This window comes from Mus pahari, chromosome 9 (assembly GCF_900095145.1).
Source record: "Mus pahari chromosome 9, PAHARI_EIJ_v1.1, whole genome shotgun sequence".
Taxonomy (NCBI): domain Eukaryota; kingdom Metazoa; phylum Chordata; class Mammalia; order Rodentia; family Muridae; genus Mus; species Mus pahari.
Genome location: NC_034598.1, coordinates 86,093,748 through 86,114,785, shown reverse-complemented (window position 1 = coordinate 86,114,785; position 21,038 = coordinate 86,093,748). Strand labels below are relative to the sequence as shown.

General features: G+C 43.3%; 1 protein-coding gene across 1 annotated transcript in view; it reads right to left on the bottom strand.

The window, feature by feature from the left end:
• The window catches only part of Utp20 (UTP20 small subunit processome component), an 80,287-nt gene that overhangs the window by 13,785 nt on the left and 45,464 nt on the right, over positions 1-21,038 (bottom strand). The window contains exons 29-48 of the mRNA XM_021205799.1: positions 20,758-20,837; positions 17,862-18,085; positions 17,037-17,181; positions 15,969-16,056; positions 15,021-15,164; positions 14,743-14,793; positions 14,492-14,644; positions 13,024-13,179; positions 12,294-12,434; positions 11,723-11,860; positions 10,253-10,392; positions 9,941-10,023; positions 8,188-8,477; positions 7,019-7,158; positions 6,668-6,824; positions 4,980-5,078; positions 4,172-4,339; positions 2,320-2,486; positions 1,569-1,710; positions 672-788 (exon numbers count right to left, since the gene is read on the bottom strand). Coding sequence (XP_021061458.1) covers positions 672-788; positions 1,569-1,710; positions 2,320-2,486; positions 4,172-4,339; positions 4,980-5,078; positions 6,668-6,824; positions 7,019-7,158; positions 8,188-8,477; positions 9,941-10,023; positions 10,253-10,392; positions 11,723-11,860; positions 12,294-12,434; positions 13,024-13,179; positions 14,492-14,644; positions 14,743-14,793; positions 15,021-15,164; positions 15,969-16,056; positions 17,037-17,181; positions 17,862-18,085; positions 20,758-20,837 — 2,823 coding nt within the window. The remainder of the gene's footprint in view (positions 1-671; positions 789-1,568; positions 1,711-2,319; positions 2,487-4,171; positions 4,340-4,979; positions 5,079-6,667; positions 6,825-7,018; positions 7,159-8,187; positions 8,478-9,940; positions 10,024-10,252; positions 10,393-11,722; positions 11,861-12,293; positions 12,435-13,023; positions 13,180-14,491; positions 14,645-14,742; positions 14,794-15,020; positions 15,165-15,968; positions 16,057-17,036; positions 17,182-17,861; positions 18,086-20,757; positions 20,838-21,038) is intronic.

Here is a 21,038-nt window from a genome sequence, read left to right as displayed (position 1 = left end):
GGCCAGGACTACAACCCAGCGGTACAGCACTTGTCTATTGTGATACAGTCCGGCCAGGACTACAACCCAGCGGTACAGCACTTGTCTATTGTGATACAGTCCTAGGTTCATTCAAAAGAAAACAAAACTAGGGCTCGAGAGGCAGTTTGGTTACCAGCACCCACATCAAACAGCTCACAACTGCCTCTAACTCCAGCACTTCAGGGATCCATTGCTCTCTTCTGGATTCCTTGGGCATCCAGGTACAGACGTAGACACATATATACATAAAGAAAAATAAAGTAAATCTTCAGAAAGAAACAATCCGCCTCAGAAATTAGCAGAGTCAGAGATGAAGTCATTAAGATAATGACAATGATGACCACAGAGGCCTGGGAAGTTTTGAGAAACAAATTAGGTAGTGTAATAAAAGGACTTTCAAAGATGTTTGGGGCTATCCACACAAGTGGGACTTCGTGTGTGGTACTATTTTATGTGCATGTTGGGATCCAACCTCAGGTCCTCATGATTATACATTATGAACTTTTCTTGCTAAGACTTCTTCCTACAGGCTCCCTCTAAGTTATTCTCAACGAAGTGGACAGAGAAGTAGACGTTCCTAAGGTACGTGTCGGTATCCGCAGTGCAGCCCCTGTGAAGGAGCAGATGCTCCAACATGGGCCAGTGCTCACCTTCACATCCTGGGCCCCCAGGCAATTTATGAGGACGGACACAAAGGGGTCCAACATTTCCAGCACATGCTCACTAGAAGACTTGATCTTGGACGTCTTTAGACTCAGGTGCAGCAGCTAGAAGGTTTGAAGAGGGTACTTTACATTATTTCTCCATAACACTAGCTGGAGGAGGTAAAGGACCTGACTCGCAGAGATGAATATGACATTTCAAGATGCTTCTATTCAAACTAAAACAAGAAAATGAAGAAATCTAAGAAGTGACTCTCAGAAAGCCATGCCTGTGGAAACCCAGCCTGCGGCTAAGATGCGAGTCACCCAAATGAGCATCCAGCATCTCCAGGGATCCCAGCACTGGCTTCATGCGCGGGGCACGGCAATGACCAGAACAGACCTGGTGCCTGTACTTAGTTAGGAATACTCAAAGAGTGAGTTTAGAGCTGAAGGAAGCCAGGCTCACTGTAGTGTATGTTGGGATGGCACAGTAGGAGCTTGCAGCCCAAAAGGACCAGGAAAAAAAAAAGGTAAGCCCCAGGAACTAAGAATGATCAGATTAAAAAAAAAAAAAAAAAAAAAAATCTCATCACCTTAAAAAATACAGGGAAATTCTACTATTAGATCAGAATAGTAACTCTGAGACAACTGTATCACCAAAGAAGAGGCCAAGAATGGTGGTACACTTGTAACCCCAGTTCAGGACATAGAGGCAGGAGAACACTGCCAATTCTAGGGCAGCCTGGTCTACACAGAGATCTAGGCCGGCCAGAGGGGCACTAAACTGGAAGTACTGGTAGAGGCAAATAGTAATTTACGGTGCAGCATTTGCACAGGAGGTGGGCGGCACCCACGATTCTGCAGATGGTTAAATAGGAGAAAGGTTGTAAGGAAAATTCTTACCCGAAGCCCAGACTCAATAAATATATGCATGTTGGTTTTCTTGTTCACGGCCGCTTTTGGCCCACCTCGAACTGGAGTTGTGGGAAGCAGAAGGCAGCTCTGGGGTGGCAGTCGAGCATCAGGTACAGGGGCTGCTGGTTTTCTGTTAATCAATCACAATGGAAAAAAATGAAAGACCACTATCATCAGCCTCAGAGAAGTTGCTGTAGCCTCCTGGAGAACAGAGCAACACTGATAGGGCCCAGCTGCTCCATCTCCTCCCTCCCTGCAGATGACGGGCTACTGACCGGGAACAGCAATTCCTAGACTAAGGTATGGGTCTGAGTGAAGACAGACAGCAAGAGGATACTGCTTGGGGCTGTAATCTGGAAATACACGCCAAGGCGGTTTTTCTCAGAAGACAGAGCAAAATCCCAAGAATGGGCATGAGGTATTTTCAGATTGCTTAAGTTCTACATCTGTTTTTATCAGAACAACAGGGATGTATTTATTTCAAATCCATCCTTGCATTCAGTAAATATTTACAGCACCAAGGTAAGAAGAATTTTGCTATCTAAACCTGGCTGGCTGCAAATTCACAACCCCCCTGCCTCTGCTTCTCGAGCACTGGGATTACTAGGATGTGCTCAGCTTCACTTTTGTTCTGCACTGTACCAGATTATTAAATGAGCATACTTAAGAGATGATGAGGGAAGGGCTCACAAGCCGGGAGGAGGGGGGGGGTTTAACTGGAAGTTTTCCCCAAACTTACTTTTCCTTTTCTGTTAGCAGCGGCAGATTTTCACTGACCAAACCGTAACTGAGCAGCAGAAGAGCATCTGCTGTCATGTCTGGATTCACAATTAATCCTGCTATAATTCGGCGTAAGGTTTCGTGAACTTTCCGGGCCAGTTTTAAACTTGTGGTATTTTGTAGGATCTAAATGGGCAAACAGAGAACGGCATGCTGAGGAAGAGCCATGCTTTCATTTGCATTTTTTGTAATTAAAAAGATAAAAGTATAGTACTACATCTTCAAGTAGCTATGTCAGATAAATTCAAAGTTACTGTGAACTTGTGAACTGAAGTTTCGAAAGAAAACAGTCTACGGGGCTGGCTGATTAAACTCTAGGGATTGTGGAGAGCTGCAATGGCACAGGCCCTGAAACAAAGTATCTCAGGCTGTCTTGAACCCCATAAATGGCAATTTACTGTGCACCCCTGTGTTTGACCTAACAACCTTGTGGCTATCTAATAGACCCTTGTGGGAATATACAAACAGACCTCTGCTTTCACCAAGCCAAAGGCTAGGAATGTCTTCAGATGACATCATGGGACTACAGTAACAGACACCTCCACTCTACTGGAATTGATCTACCCAATGTTTCCACGATGTACATTTAAAATGCCTTGATTTATGACTCTGTTTCATCTGCTACTATGAAAATGTCATTACTTTGTTACCATGTATGAATTCACGTTATCCTCACTCACATTTGCCTTCAGAATAATAAAGAGTATAAAAGCTTATATTTTCTTTGAGGTAAGAGCAGCCTCAACTTGAGAGATAATCACTATGAATGGTTTCCATGCTTCCAATCCTGTGACTTTCTTCCCCGTTGGTGAGACTCAGGGCAAGTGCTGCAGTGTCATCTGCTAAGCGCACTGATGGAGGCGACTGGTAGGCATGCAAGTGCACACAGCAATTAAAGCAAGTAATTGCTATTTAAAAGAAAGCACATAAACTAAGGGCTGCAATGGCCAAGCTTCAGGACAAACTCAAGGGACTTAACAGGAACTTGGGACCAATCATTTTCATTGTATGGGATCCTTTCCACCTCAAAATACACCCAACATTCTTAGCCTCTGATAAAGCAACGTGCACGCTAGGAACAGGTTTAGTTACCACCCAGACACCTGGAAGTAAGAGCATCTTGTTACACTGGACAGCATTTTGGTTCTAGTTTTAGTATATGAAGCTGTATAACATGAACTGTTAACATTATTGAATGCTTATCACTTAAGTGGGCAGGCCAAACAGTAAGACAGTAAGTGAACTGGAGCTCCTGTTATCTGTGAGGCAAAAGAAACAGTGGAAAGCCTGCTTTGGATCAGAATGGTCTAGAACTAGATTCCTAGCTGCTGTAATGTTTTGTTCTAGCCCACTCCAGCCCCAAGCCTCAATTTTTTTAACCTGTAACAGTGTTTAGAACATTTTCATTTATTGTTACTTTATGTGTATGAGTGTTTTGCTTCAAGAAGCCAGAAGAAGGTGTCAGATACCTTGGAACCGCAGTTACAGATGGCTGTGAGCCACCATTTGGATGCTGGGAATTGAACCTAGATTCTTGGGAAGAGCAGCCAGTGCTCTTGAACACTCAGCACCCACGTTTGGCACCATGGCAGTTGTGTAAAGACACAGCTGTGCCGTTCACTCACACTCTACCTTTCGTTGCCTTTCCTCTCCCACCTTGTCTCTGTGGTCATAGCACCCTGGCACTCAGGCAAGGCTGCAACCCAGCACATACATGGTATTTGTTTGCTCCTTTAGCACAGAAGGCATCCCAGGCTCGCTCACGGACAGTGCCCACCCTACAGGGCTCCCAGTCTCACTCAGGTCCTTACCTCTTTTAATGGAAGAATAAGTTTCGTAACTTGCTGCTTTCCCACAAATTTGCCCAAGATTTCATAAGAATCGTAACTCTTGCTCCTTCGCGCCTCCATGACTTTGGACAGAATCTGCTTTACTTCCTTTTCTTCAGCAAGGGCACCAAATAATTCATGGTTAAAAATCTTTGAAAGAAAGGGCAAATGGCAGAGATGAGCACTCAGCAAGGCATGCCGAAGCACAAAGTCTGTGACGGCAATTAAAGTAAGCTAGACTGGACTGAAACGGGGAGGGCAACTTCTATTAGAGCCCACACATTCTCAGTGCACGTTAGAAACCAGTGCAGGAACACCAAAAAACAGCACACAGAGCTAAGGCTAAGATACATACGATCTCATATCTGCAACTTAATGATTGAAATGAACATAAAACTCTGATCTATTCATTTCAAAACTTGGACATGCACTGCCAGCAGTGGGAATGCCCACTGCAGTGGAGCTGTACCTTTCCAACTGCTGCTCCTCTATGCCATGAAGATAGGAAATTCGTGCGTTTGCATGTGTGTGTGTGTGTGTGTGTGTGTGTGTGTGCGTGTACGGTATTTGTGTACAGTGTGTCTGTGTGTCTGTGTGTACTTGTGCATGCACGTGCACATGGCTGGGAATTAAATCCAGGGAGTGTCTTCTACACACTAATCACCCACCAGCACTGAGTGAAACCTTACACTCTATATTTTCATTTCTATCATCTATTTTAGTATTTGTTAACTTTTAAAATGACCACCTCCCACCTTGGGAAAGCAGAATTGCATTCTGTAAATCTTACCTCAGTCATTATGTGAAGACAAGGATCTAAATCCCCAACTTGCAGCTTGCTGGAGAGGCCTTGCAGCAACGTGTAAACAGTGAAAGTGAGCACGTGGACCTAGGAGGACACGACGCCCTCAGTCAGGACACACAGTCAGGATGCAGAGGGCTAAGAGTCCCACGGCTGTGGGGGCTGCACAGGCCCGACAAGTGCTGACCTTAATGCTGTCTAGGGTTAGTTACTACTCAGAGCAGCTCTGAGGCACGTTCTCTTCACGTGTCACCATTTAGAGACCTTTGACCAAAGGACAGCTTAGTACAAAATACAGAGTGTTCAGAAATCCAATGGCTTAGGTGCTACAATGATTTATGAAGGAAAGACATGCAGACACACAAGTAAAAACTGCTGAGAAACCGATCACGTCGTGAGAGCAGCCAGGGAAAACCATGTGACTTGGAAGGGGATCAAACTGAAAAGCTCACTGCAAAGGGTAGTGCAGCGTTTTAAAACCAATCCTTGTCAAGGTAGGCGTCCGTATTCAGCAGTGATAGCCCTTTCAGGAACGAAGGTGAGATAAAGGCCTCCCAGAAGGGCAGTGAGATCTGTGCCTCCAGCCCCACGATTGTGGGAGCTCCTTGGATCCCAGGGAGCAGTGGCAGACACGGCCAGCAGCTCAGAGCAGAGACAAGGGCAGCAATGGAACTGTCCAGGGCAGGACCAGGCTCCTTACTTGACTTTCTCCATATGTACAGGACCACTAAAGCAGTTACCACCTTACCATAGCAAGTTCCCAATCCTCAAAGACAGAAGTGAAGACCACAGAGCAGGGGAGGGGGAGGGACCTATAGAGTGGCAAGTTTCCACGTTGCACTTCACATGCTAAAATCCTGATCCTTATATACTGTTAGCCTAAGTATATATATATGCTGATCTCTAGAGCATGCTAGCAAAAGCAGCCACATGAAGAAAGGATACTGGAATTAGTTAGAACATCATCCTTATACATCAATAAATTAAGACATGCAAGGAGTTAACTACAGAACTCTAGGAAGAGTACTTGAACAAGTCATAAAGGTTCCCGAGTAAATGCAGGCTCTCTATAGGCAACTGTGGTGGGCTCTAGTTTGCACCTTTCTAACATCTGCATGCTGTTGTCCAGGCTTACACTTGGAGTTGTATCAAGGTTAGACCACCATGTAACTGCTCAATGTTTCACATTGCCTGGTGGCCTTACTAATTTTATACGGTATGCCAAGTTTAAAATCTTCAACACATAAATACATGTTCATTCATATCTTTCGTATTCACTCAGTTGGCAGTACCTTCAAGTAAACATGACAGTAAATTTCCATGAAAATCTAGAGACCATGAAACAATGTTATACAAGGTGAAAAAAAGCCCATGTGACCCCAAGCCAAGGAGAAGCCATAGCTAAGATCTTTTGAACTGATGGATACAGACTAGGAACCTTTGGTTGTGGCTGTTTGAGATGGGGTCTCATGTAGCCCCGACTCCCTTTGATTTCCTGATTCTCTTTTTCAACCTCCCAATGCTGGGATTAGAGATGGAGTCCCCACGCTTGGCTCTGAGCTGGAAACGGCCTGAATGCTGCTACCTGCTCGCTCCAGCTTTCCTGAAGACAGACCCAAAGTACTGTGACTTGTAACGTTCAATCTGATGTATGTGCAATCAAACACTGCACTTACCTGATACCCACGGACAAGGGTTGTCTGTAATTCTTTCAGGACGTACTGTAGAAAGTGCACACCCAGATCTTCGATTATTTTGGAAAGAGTGCTGCGTGCAATGTCTCGGATTTCCTGTGCTCTGTTCTTGAGGAGGACACACACTTTCAGCAAAATACTAGAAAATACAAGGTTGAAAAATAACTAACCATGTCACAGAAACAAACAAAAAATATGCCCATCTTTTTGTCTCTTAATTATTCATAACCTGAATTCCTAGTCAGGATTTGGAATTATAGCCAACAGTCCAGGAGGAAAAGGGACAAATCTTGGCTTTCCTGAACTTGTCTCATTTGTCCTATAATGATGTACCTGGGCAGATTTGCCTCCATAACTTCCCGTGGAAGGGACCGCATCAGCTTAACCATGGCAAAAGCCAGGGGAACTCGGACCACTTCCTCATCATTCACGACCTTTGACTTGACCAGTTTGTGCTCTTCTTCTCTTTTGGTCTAGAAGAAAAGTTGAGGGGAAGTTCAAAGAATATGGACCAGAAAGATGTGCCAACACTGTACCCTACATGTAATTGTCTCTTTTGATTGTTGTCCAGGTCTTGGGGCTTGCTACACCCAACTTTCTGGACTCCTAACTTCTTATCTGAAAGACAAATTTTCTATTTTAAGCCCATTGCTTGTTTACTTTCATGTGTTTGTGTGTATGTGCACACACACACAATGTGGGGCCAGAGATAGAAGTCAGAATGTCCTGTTCCATTTTCTGGAGCTGGGCTGACAGCCAGCAAACTTCAGCTATCTTCCTGTATCTGCCCATGTCCACCATCCTCACAGCACTGGTGTGACAGACATGTAGCACAGCCATTCACAGGTCTGTACGTGGATGCCGGGGGATAAATTCAGGCCTCCATGCTTGCACAGCAAGGGCTCTTACTTGGCTTATCTCTGTTAAAGCTAGTTAACTCTGCTGCTGCAATGTAAAACAATGGCTGTGTGTTCTAGTATGTATTAGGTAATACATATTAGATATTAATGTACATATTAAAACACACACACACAAAGCAGTAACATAGTTACAATGCATGGGTCCCTTTGTAGGCCTATGTTGTATACCAAGAAGGAAAGGCTATGAAAAACAGACTTGAAAGAAAGGGAATGAGAATATACTGTAGCATGTTATCCCTGTTGAGCAGGAGAAAAGATGCCTCTCTGTCAGAGCACCATGTTTGCCTAAGTTGGTATTTAAACAGTACAGAAGTAGCCAAAAAGCAGAAAGGGAAAACAGATGGTTTCATTGGCTTGTCCTTGGAGAACTCATCCTCTCATTTGCAGATAGAAAAATCAGTGAAATGGCTGCCGTACGAGACACCTCAGGTTACTGGGAGAAGAAACTATGAAAGGTTGAGATGAAGGGAAATGCACAAGCTTCCATCAGTCAAAACCCTGAGGAGAAGCCCACGCAATGGGATCGGCTCATCAGTACCTGGGCTCACACAGACCCGCCGGCTGGCCGGCCCCACTCCTTACCGCAGATGCGAGGCACTTATGCAGCCTGGGGAGGATGTCGCCAGTTATGGCTCCCTGGATGGTTTGAATTGTTCTTTCCAGCTCCTCCTTACTCCGAGGAAGAAAAGAGACAGACCTGGAGATACACTCTTGCTCCTTAGCCGCCGTCCCCTCAGCAGCAGCTGCCTCGGGGGCTCCCAGAGCCTCCTTGCTGTCTGACAATCTCTCAGAGGCTTGTTCCTTCCCTGACTCATCCATGTCCTCCACTTCCATGGCTTCTGGCTCTAGTAACTCAGCCATCTCAACCGTGTCTGTAACAAAAGTCACCTTGAATTAAAGAAATGTCACATCTGGGTGTGGGGTTTGTACCTGTAACCTTGTCTTAACCTGAACAGCACACTCAAGAGTCCAAGAAAGAAAGATGAAAAAGTTGGGGGCTAGCCAGATCCTGTCTCAAAATGAGGAAAAGGAGATGAGAGAGGAAGAGGAGGTGACGATGAAGATAAAGTCACGCAGCTGCCTTCTCTAGCAGTATCTGTAGACCACCAGTTAGTTATCTGACAGCAGCAGATTAAGGGGCTGCGGGTTACTTTCTCATGGATGAGTCTAATGATGGAGAGACAAAGAAATGGGCAGTTATAAAAGTATGTGGCCTGGCCAGAACAGGGTCACCTGAAAACACAGTAGTGCCAGTAAACTCCAGCTTATTAAAACGAGACAGTTTAGTACTGTGAGGCAAGGCCAGCCTTGACCCTGTTCATATACTACCTTAGTGAATTACTTTACCTCCACGGGGCTTTGGATTCTTCACCAGTAAAAGGGAAAGAGGCACCACCTTGCAAAACTATTTTGAGAATTAAATGAAGTAAATTCTGTAACTGCCTAAAATTTGTTTGTCATTCCACCAAATATAAGGAAAAACATGGTGGCTATGAAGCCCATTCTTTCCGTCATTTACAGCTGTAAAACTCTGCTATCTTACACGGCTGAAGCCCAGCCTCTTCTAACCAGAAAACACCATGGAACAAACAGGGTTCCTGAAAGTCCCCTCTCCTCAAACTCCTCTCACTGAGTCCATTTCCCATTTTATTGTTGTTGAGCATTTTTAACATATGGAATTAACCAGGTAACAAAATCCCTTGGTTCGGCATCATAAAGAACCATAGTCAAAGATGTTCTTTACCCTCAGCCTGGACTGTGAAGCTCCCTGCACCCTGGGTTGGTCCAGCGCTGAGTCAGGCTACTGTGAGGAGAGGGTAACTAGCAGGTCAGGGTCTTGGCTGTGTCTCCATGTGGTGGGCATTCTGCGATGCCGCTCTGTCACATCTGACATGACAGCACTGCACAGGCTGCTGAGAAGGATGCACATGGGACAAGAGCTGCTCTGTGTAGGCCTGATGGCGGTAAGTGGATGATTAATCCTGAGGCAGAGAAGTCTGTCTGGGCCCAGAATCTCACTGCTGGTACTCAAAGACAGACTGCCACACATTAGGGAGATAGACCTCTAGGGAAATAGACAGCAGCTCTGGCGTTTATATTATATACTTTAGCTATATCTTCTGTACAGGTAAACAAAATTTTAAAAGAAATAAGCTATTCATTTCAGTTTCTTCCTGACTCAGTAACTGGTCCTTACTACAAAATGAAAAAAAACAAAAAAAAGCCCTAAAAATCAAAAACAAAACCCCAAAATAGTATATTTTGCCATCTTTAACTCTCATAAATTATTGAGGAATAAAATGAAAATCTAGTATAAGAAAGTTTCAAAACATACTTTCTTCATTCTTAACATTTCCCATTTGTTCTTCAAGAGTTTTGTAGTCAAAATGGAATGCTTCCAACACGATTACCAGCAAGCTGTCAAGAAAGATACAGAAATGGCATCTGATTAGCTATATCATCAATGGTGGGGGAAGGGCGGGGGGACGACTCAGGGACAGCAACAGTACGACTCTGTTTGCCATGTGACCGTAAGGAGTGTCATTGATTATAGCCACATTCACACAGTCTAAGTGGAGATCCCAGAAAGACACATTCAGGAAGTGGGGTTCAGTTTACATTTTAAAGACAAAGAAACCGACTATACCTGACAGCCAGTTTCTGGTTGATTTGGCCTGACTGCAAGACATGGATGAAATGTTTCAAGTAGTAGACATATGCTGGCCAAGACAGGTGTCTGCAGATGGCGCCAATAACCTCTGTAGCTGCAATAGTTATGTTTTCATGCTGTGAAAGAAAACAAGAGCTTCAACTGACAAGTGAGTGCTAAGAAAACACAGATTAATTTGGTACAGTCCACAGGACAACAGGCCATCAGCAATCACAGAAGGAATTATAATATCTCTTGTTCTTCACAAGTTTACCAACCACTGTTACAAAATACTGACTTGGACACTGTATGTTTGTCAAATAAACTGCCCTAACTTCTCTTCCTACCCTAAGCCCAGAAAAGGGTGGTATCAATTTAAAGAATATGAATGTTAATGCACTCTGAACCCTTTGTTGCCCAGATCTTCCAGATGAGATCAAGACTACTGCCAGCGACTAGAAACAAAGCAAAAAAAAACAAACCAAAAAAGGTTATGACCAATGTAAAAAACCACACTGCTACACCGCTACAATGCTCAGCCCCTTCAAACCTTAAATTAGGAAAGTGGACAAAAAACATGAATCCAGTTGTCAAACTCTGGATGTCAATTACAGCAAGATAGGACAATGTTCCTACAAGAGGAGGATGGGGAGTACTGCCATGACCTGAATTTACTGGACACACAGAACTGTGGGGTTCCAGTGCAGGAGAAGCCCAAGCAGCCCAATGGTGTCTGAGTTACAAAGACAGAGGCTGGGCACGGGAGCTAGCTGCAACGCACAGGGAGGAGTGCAGGGAGAAGAGTGCTAGCTGCCTGAGGCAAGGCTCTGGGGCTTAAACAGAGCACTCACCAGCATACCCGAGTAAGGGAAAACAGTCACCAAAGCCCAGCCAAGGACGGGGATACTTAGACCCACTGTCAGAGCGGGAGAGACACCAGGGCATAGACATGCCAACAGACACAGTGGGATGAAGAACATAGCAATCATAAGCACGTCAGCAAAAGAACAAGACCTTCTCCTTATCTCACACCCCCTTTTAGAAGACAATTATTTGTAAAGCAGTAAGAATATTTACTGTGCATTTTAAACTAATATAGGTTTGATGGTACAGGACCATAGCCTTGCAACTAAGTTCAAGGCCAGACTGGGTTATACAATGAACCCCCCAACACTCCTCAAGAATAAAGAGAGAAGAATCTCCCCTGCTTTGGTGGCTCACACTTGAAGCAATAGGACCACTGGGAGTTTGAGAGCAGCCTGCACCAAACAAACCAAAAAGCAAGAAACCAAGGAACCAAACAAATGGAAACACACCCGCCGTCCGGGCCAGCAGCTGGGGTGCTGATGGCAGAGTTTCAAGTTCAGTCAAGGTCAACTTGGACCACACGGTGAGACCCTTTCTCAAAAAGCCAGAAACCATTTAATCTGGTTTCTAACGCTCATGCTTCTTACACTAGTAGCTTACCTTGAGCATTTTCTCATCAAGAATTGGAGCCATGGCATAAGGCATGATGTAATTCTGAAGAGATTTGGAAGACAGCACAACCTGGCCTTCCAGGAGCTGCTTAGCCAGTTTCTTCAGGGCTCTTGCTCGCCTGTGGATCTAGACAGTGAGAGGAAATATGCAGTGGTCACTGCACACGCTCTTCTAAAGCCACACCTGCCTCAGCCCCAAGTGCTTTTCCATGAGAAGTTTAAAGGCAGGGATCTAGAAGAGCATGGCCATGAACTATGAGAGCAGATACCTGGGTTTTGACTTGTTCTCACATATATAATCCATAGAACTTAACAATGGGCCTGAATTCCCTTAGGAAAAAACCAAACGAAGTTGACACTATTAGGATTTGTGTTTGGTGATGCCACCAAGAACGAGAACCCCCAGGAGACGATCACCTTATATGCAAATTTGCCTGCTGGTCATGCAGACCAGGGACAGGAACCCTGAAACCTTCTTGAAACACAAAGATCCATCTTTCCAAGAAGGCACAATTGTATGAGCTGTTATTCTCAAGGCAGAAGAAACCAACTGCATCTACCTGAATGTGCTTCATGTTCTCAAAGAAATCCATTTCTGGGTCATGGTAATGAGTGAGCTGCACCAAGTCCTTAAATTCCAGTTGATTTGGAAAAGTTTGAATCAAACAGGAAAGGATCAGGGTATAGTCATGTTGAACACTCTGCAAATATCACATTGAGGAAAAAAAATGAAAGTAGTTTAAAAAAATTATCCATTTCCTAGATGATATAAGGTAGATAAAAAAGCCATCACATTTTAAGTAAGCCATTTCTTCCACTGTAAGAAAAGAAAAAAACTGTTTAAAATATAAACCTACCCCCAGAAAACTTGTGACAATTGGTAACTATTATGATTATGATTATTATACTAAACCTGACTGCTTTTCTTTCTTTCTTTCTTTCCTTTTCTTTCCTTTTCTTTTCTTTTCTTTTCTTTTCTTTTCTTTTCTTTTCTTTTCTTTTCTTTTCTTTTCTTTTCTTTTCTTTTNTTTTNTTTTTTTTTTTTTCGAGGCAGGGTTTCTTTGCGCAGTTCTGGCTGTCCTGGAACTCACTCTGTAGACCAGGCTGGCCTCAAATTCAGAAATCTGCCTGCCTCTGCCTCCTGAGTGCTGGGATTAAAGGCCTGCACAACCACCACCCGGCTGTTTTTTATTTATTTATTTATTTTTATTTTTTCACCGACTGCTTTTCAACAGCAGAAAAGGGAGAACACCCGTAGACAGCAGTAATGAGAAGTCACAGTTACAATACCTCTATCTGGCTCTTCAGCCCCTTCCTCAGTTTCTCCAGGAGTGTCCGGTGAATGATCTCCTTATATTCTTTCTCTGTGACATTCAGAGCAGCTAGCCTTTTGATGATACTTGTCAAGCATATGCTGGCATTGTCACTTAAAGACATGTCTCCTATCTGAAATAGAGAAAACTCAAGTCTTTCTACTGCTGACTTTATCAATAATACAACAAAGTGTTATTCTCCCAGAAAGCGAAACCTTGTCAGAGCTACCGTGCCAAACCCTACTAAGAAACACCCGTGAGTGCTTCATGCTTTGGAGAGAGGCAGATGGAGGATGTGACAACCACAACATGGGATTCTGGAAAACACATATTGAGACGTGTTCTTCATTTCAGGAAGCACTGTCAAGCATACTTTTAGACTAGCTTTATGTCCCAAAGCAAGCAGAATGAAAGGTTCACTATAGCCAGTTTTTGATTATCATGTTGTCATGAAAAAATGGCAGAAAGAGGAACATTTGCCTGGTGTAAGTTGGATTAAAGGCCCCTTTGTTCTCAGTTTAAGAATGTAGTGAGTTGGTAGGAAGCATTTCTGCTGCTATGAGCACTTCATGTTAGCAAGCTTTCAAGCTTTGAGGATTCTTCAGCCTCTCCCTCCCATCTTGAGGAGTTACAGAAGTGTGCTGCTACCACATCTGGCTTTTCCATGTGTCCTGGGGATTGAACTCAGGTCAGTCTTGAATGGCAAGTGCCTTTCCTGATGAGCCACTGTGCTGGTCCTCAATGGGTTTCAGAATCATAAGAAGGCTGCAAGCATCATGGGTCTCTACTTTTCTCCCTACAGGGAAGCTGTGATGTCACATGATGGTAGGATATGCTGAAGAGCTGGAGGCAGGAAGATCTGTGAATTTGAGGCCAGCCTGGTCTACATAGAATTTCAGGCCAGACAGGATTCCACACTGAGACCCTGTCTATAAATATCCTCACCAAACCAACACCCCCCCTCCCAAAAAAAAAAACAAAAAACAAAACAAACCGACAGGATTTTGTGCTGTGGACCAGGCTGGTATCAAACCCACCATCCTTCAGTCCTGTCTCCCAGCGGTGAGTTACAGAAGAGTGCCACCACACCCAGGCCAGCCATCCCTTGGTTTTTTTGAAGCTCTTCCATGTGTTTAACATTTTCAGTCTTTTTTTTTTTTTTTTTTTTTTTTGGTTTTTCGAAACAGGGTTTCTCTGTGTAGCCCTGGCTGGCCTTGAACTCAGAAATCCGCCTGCCTCTGTGTCCCAAGTGCTGGGATTAAAGGCGTGCGCTACCACGCCCAGCACATTTTCAGTCTTTCAAATCAAAACAAAAAAGTCTGCATTTAAAAGAAATTTTATCCTAAAAACTTGTCTTCCTTCCAAAACCAAACTTAGGAATTAAGTCACTGTATTTGGTGGTATACTATTAAACAGCCCAAGTGTCTGCCACGAACCCCACCCACCTCCATATTATAGAAACAGTTGTGCATCACAGCAATGAGGTAGTCCACATCCACCGTCTGCATCGCCTTTATGTTGGAGGTGATGGTCTGGAAGGCTGAGAACCGAACGTCAAAGTTGATGTCATCGAGATGTCTTTTATCAAAGGCATTAAGCTACGAGAGACGGTAGAGGGATTATAAATAGAGGGATTATATCAATATTAATAAACCAATACTTTTGAAGCCAAAGAGAAATAAGACTTCTTTCTTACCTTTACAATATCTGTAATATACTTTAGTCCACTTTCAAAATCAGACAGACTCTGAAAGGAAAGGGTAATATGTTTAATGTTTGAGTGTTAGTAGGCAGCATTTCTGGCTGTGAGCAGCACAGTTATTAATGGATAAAGCTGTAACTCTCTGCTCTCCTCAGCCCAAGACCACTCAACTTCATATGATGTCACACTGCAACAAAGGTGGCTAGCCCCAGTACTTATGGGGTGGAAAGAAACAGCAATTTGGGATTAAAAAAAAATTACATATCATATACCTGGAAAACGGTACAGAGCAGCTGTCTCGACAACTTGTTCTTAATAACTGAAAAGAGTTTGGCGAGAGGTCCGAGGAAGTGTGCGGGATTCAGGCAGCGCTGTAACAAGTTCTGCACTGTCACCAGGATGTCAAGCTCTGTATCCTGAGAACCAAGAGAAACTGCATTTCAGGATCTCATAAAACTTCTCACGCAATGCACATACGCATGCAGGTGTGTTTTCCTATACTTTCCGTCTCCTAAGTGCTGGGATATGGGTGTGCACCACCACACAGAGTTCAGTTTGTATTTTATGATAGCACTGGAAATAGTTATGATTAAACATTGATAAAATTATTTCATGGTATTTAAAAAATTAGCATTTTAACTTAACACAGAACCTATAATGTTATAATTTCTTCCTTTAATTCAAATAAAGACTACATGTGCTTTTCAAAGTCTCTTGGGTCATCTAATCCCAGTGGTGCTGAGGGCAAGAGCATGCTGAGGAGAAGCAGCCCTTCTGGCTGTCTATAGACCTATGGGCTGATATCTGCATGACTACCTGGTCAAAGATGTTTGGCTCACTACTGATGCCTGGTGAACTCTTGACTCGAGTCAATTAGGGATCTGAATCTTGTGTTTGAATATTGAAGGAAAGATTTTTCACTCAGTTTTGCCAATGTGATCTATATAATGCATTTGCTGGGTTCTACTGTTGTTCAAAAGAGGGAGAAAATCCTGAAATGGATGAGAAGCTAAATGAAGGGCACCGTCTTATGGAGGTGCAGATGATGATGTCCCTCGCTTCTAGCCCAGTTCCCCCCTCTATTGCAAACGTTTTACTTCTATACAGCCTGAAGTTTTCTGGAACAAATACTCACAGGATTTAAGCAATAAAGTTCCCTACACGAGTTAAGCCTAAGATATCACGCTCAGCACACAAAGTCAGCATCCTCTGAACGGTACCTGAGTAACACTGCCCCGGAGGAGGAACGGAAGGAGCAGTGTAATGAGGAGAGAACACTGCTCTCTGTCTTTCATAAACTTGCTTATCCTAAAGAGGACAAATGGACACGTTAGAAGATGTGAAGGAAGAAGAATTTCTCATAAGCTAAACTGCAGAAAACTAGCAGGTGTGCAAGTAGTGGGTGCTCTCACCCTGGCTTCTCTGTAACTCTGACAGTATCTGGGTGGGTAGGTGGTCTTGATGTCAGTCCTGTCATCTGGCAACTCAGGCTTTCTTATCTTACAAGGAAATATACTCGGGCACCACCACAGAAGGTTTTACACATGATACCTCAATGCAGTTCCCTTAACAACACAGTGACAGAGGAATTCCTCTGCCCCATTTTGCGTAGAGAGAAATGGAGACCAGAGGAGCAGCTGTGGTATGGCTGAGAAGCAGCTACTGGTAGGTGAGACTGGCCTTTCTGAGTCCAAAGGCCTACCATGTTTCCACCATCACGTAGCTCAGGATGAACTTCAGCATGCAATAAGCCTCAGAAACATGAGTAAACCATTCTAGCTTCTAGAAGATCCTAATTTATAATTTTTACGTTGTTGAGAGTAATAAAAGTTTATCAGTAAGTTTAGTAACTCTCACATTAAAATTCAGGATAAAATAGTTTATTACTAACTCTACCCTTTCAGGAATTGATTATATATTATTAATTTTACTGCCAACGTCTTTAAAAAACCGGGCTTGACTTTTCATGCAGTTTGTTCTTCCAAGTATGTTTAGTGATATAACAAAGCTTGAGACTTTGACAATCAAATTTTTTGTTTGACTGGGGCCTGTAAGATGCAGTGTGTGCTCCACTCAGAGCTACACTCCCTCCCACCCCTCCCAGTCCACCCCACTTTCTTTCTTCTGTCTGTTGTTTAGAGCTGGAGATTAGACCCAGGATCCTACACACATTATTAAAGACTCATTCTTTCTAAATTGTTCAAAAGTTAACTGAAAAACTAGATGAAGGTTTAAAACTTTAAAGCAAGTATGCTAATCTCACCTTCCAGTACAAATCTGCCACTTACTTGGAAAGAATGCCGAGCTCCTTACTGACTTGTGCCCTGTTCTTCTTCTTCTTCACCTTTTCTGCACTTATCGTGGTTTTGCTGAGGTACTGAAGAATTGCAGGCACATGTGGCAGAATCAGTCTCCCTCCTACACTCACAGGCTCTGAAACAGTGAGGTCTCAATTACCTCTTCCTCATCATTATATAAGATTTTCTTGATGACAAATAAGGAAAGCATTCAATTATAAACAAACGTTTACATTTCAACTCTAGGGGCTGCTGAGATGACTCAGAGGTTAAGAGCACTGGCTGCCCTTCCAGAGGTCCTGAGTTCAATTCACAGCAACCACATGGTGACTCATGACATCTAGAATATCTTATGCCTTCTTCTGGCATGTAGGTGTACTTGCAGACAGAGCAATCATACATTAAGCATACAACCCCTCACTCCCACAATAAAAACAAATTTCAACTCTAATCACTAAATAACCTTTTCTTCTTTAAAAGAGATACATTAGTAGTTAAATTACAAATGAATATAAACCTGGAGGGTATGGAAATCATTCCTTATTACAGTACAGGAGCTGTCGGGCTACTGTAACAGGAAGAATTCAGGTTTAACAGTGGAGAACATTTCCCAGTGTCCTGAAGGATAGTTGAGAAGTCCTGGCTGGAGAGTAATCTACATCCCCTACATGTGCAAAGAATTTCAGAATTACACACGCTTCTGACAAAAGAAACTTTTCCGCACAAGGTGTTAATGTCAAATTCTACTGATGCTTTGTGGAGAGCAGCAGCTGCCTACAATGTCTATGAATCACATGCTTTGCGTACTGCACACACCTGTGTTTTCTGCTACTTCGGCGTACACACAGCCAGTTACTGGCAAGCTTGGCACTGTTTCTGTGGGCTCGAAATCTGGAAGGTTGAGGAGATCATCGACTATATCCATTATAATGCTAGTTGTGGCATCTGAAAGGTTCTTTGCTGAGAGAACTGCAAAGACATTGGTCAGGATATCATATTCTGGATGTCCAGGTTTCTGTTTAGCCAGAAGAGGGAAATATCTGCAAGGAGAAAGACACTGTAATAATCACCTTATTTCTCAGTATGTTATGTTTAAAACATTCCATAAGAGTTTGTACACTGATGTTAACAAGTGTATGTGTATATGAAAAGAAATTACTTTAAAATCTAGAACTCAATGGCTAATTCTAAACACTCTATAGACACTGTATCACCTAGATTTGCATCTATTTACATAATCTTCATGACATCTCTATGATGTACCATTATTTCCCATTTCAGATAAAGGAGGGCAGACCTGCTACAGCCACCAAGCTGTCATAAGAATCAGCAGGGCTGAGATGGAGTCTCACACATGTTAGGAGTGCTGTCTCTTACTGAGCTATATCCTCTTTTCTAATGTAATTGGGGGGGGGGGGCAGTTTTGAGACAGGGTTTCTCTGTGTAGTCTTGGCTGTCCTGGAACTTGCTCTGTAGACCAGGCAGGCTTCAAACTCAGAGATCCACCTGCCTCTGCCTCCTGAGTCCTGAGCGCTGGGATCAAAGGTGTGAGCCACCACAGCCCAGAAAGAGTAGCATTTTTATGAAATAGTTTTTTGACATACATGTTCACTAATTCTTTCTCATACAGTTGTATATGTATGTCTGTGGCTGCTGGAATTCTAATGTCAGTCGGCCTCCCCTGGAGATATTTTTTTCAGGTGGGTACCACACATGAAAGAGAAACAGATGGAGCGATAGTACAGGAAAAGGGTTCTGGTAGGCAAAGTCAGGTCCCCTGGGTAATCAGCAAGTGCTCAGGACCCTGAGCCAACTCTCCAGCCCACCATCTACTTTCTCGGGGGGAGAGGGGAGGGAGGGAGAAATTTTAGGATTCAATGAAATGATGTCCAGTGTGGATGTGCACCTTGACTAAGGGACCAAATAAAGAAAGGCCAAGATGTACTGGACTATCTTCCTGGACTAAAGCTTTGGTAGCTTGTTTGTATCCATCACTATAAAACCCTTCTCAAACAGGCTGTAAAACACTGCTTCTAGGTGCTCAGAAGTAAGATACAAAATCCCTTATCAAATGGGGAGATAAGGAAAGCGAGGCTTTTTCCTAGTAACAAACAGGCTCTCCTACTAGTAAAAAGGACAGAGGATGCAAACAGTGTTTTGGGGTTTTAGGGAAAGTCTATTATAACAAGAAAGCATCTATGCCATATGGGAAATGATGTAAAACAAAACAAAACCTGAAAAACTGGTTATATAGTAAAATTGGTCCCAATTTTGTGACTACCAATGGCAAGATTTTAGCTAGTACCACCAGTACGAAGGCTTTACCTGACACAGGATTTTACAAGGAGACAGTGCTCTAGAGAGTCTAGAATGCTCCTAGGCTCTAGAGTCTCCATTTCAAGTAAGAACTGGGAAAAAGGCACAATCAATCACCAATGAACAAATGACTTTTTCAGGAAAGCATGCCAAAACATGGTTTATGTTTCTTTATGTGATGATATCATCCTTGTATGATCTACATTCCACTTCTTCCAGGTCAGATCAAATGACTGAATCAATGACCACACACATGCTGGAGAAATGTGCCTATCAACTGCCATGCCTAGGCTTCAGCTTTGGACTTTATATACTATACTTTTCATTTATATCACATTATAAGATGTAATTTTTACCTATGTCCCCACTTTTTATTGTGAAGTATTCATATATTTCAGAGGATATATGAAGACCCCTTTCCCAGCTTTAAACTACCCGGGCCACAGTTAGGTTTTCCTTAAGATCTCACTCTATGAACACTCTAGAGGCCAGGCAGGGCAGAAGGAGGGCAGAGAGAGACACTGGGCAGCAGGCACCACTGAGCTCTGGGACTCTACTGCTCTGTCTGGTGACACAGGCTAAATGTATTGTGGATTTCTAAAAGGCTGCAGAAAGCATACTGAATGTTTTTACTAGAAGGAAAAAATATTTGAGTATATATGTTCATGCTGAATTTTTTTTTTGGGGGGGGAAGGGGGTTTCGAGACAGGGTTTCTCTGTGTAGCCTTGGTGGTCCTGGAACTCACTCTGTAGACCAGGCTGGCCTAGAACTCAGAAATCCACCTGCCTCTGCATCCCGAGTGCTGGGATTAAAGGCACGCGCCACCACGCCCGGCGTTCATCCTGATTTTTACACTACACAATGTATTCATGTACTGCAACATAACTCATAAATATGCAAAATTTGTATTCATTTTTTAAAGTTTCTCACCCATCCTAGATATTTGTTTTATCTCATAGTCAAAGACAAATATATTTTTAGGCATTTTTCTTGGGATACATCATACATACTTTTTTAGTCCGTTAGTTTTCTTAAAATTATGTATTTTGGGGGCTGGAGAGATGGGGCTCAGTGATTAAGAGCACTGATTGCTCTTCTGGAGGTCCTCAGCTCAATTCCCAGCAACCACATGGTGGCCCACAACCATTCTGTAATGGGATCCGCTGCCCTTTTCTGGTGTGTCTGAAGACGGCTACAGTGTACTAACATACATAAAATAAATACATCTTTAAAAAAAAAATAGGTATTTTCAAGATCTTCCCATAATGTTATTCAATTGCTTTATCTGTTGTGACTGTACTTCAGAGTGACTCATGGTATAGCAGACGGTCCTTAGACAGTTATGACTAGGCTAAAACACCGTTCCTTTTGGAAGGAAGGAAGGAAGAGTCTTACCTTGCATTTCTGCTCCAGATGCTAATTAGTTTCAACAGAGGAGTAGGCGAATACTGACTCTCAGATCCAAGCCTGCAGATCTAGGATAGCAAATAAAGGCAATATAAACCACAGACTTTTCCAAGCAACAAGAGCAACTGGAAAGCAGGGTGAGCAGCACAGTGGGGTAGCATAAGGACAGATGTGGGGAAACAGAACGGGCAGAGAGCACGCATGAGGACAGATGTGGGGAAACAGAGAGGGCAGAGAGCACGCATAAGGACAGATGTGGGGAAACAGAG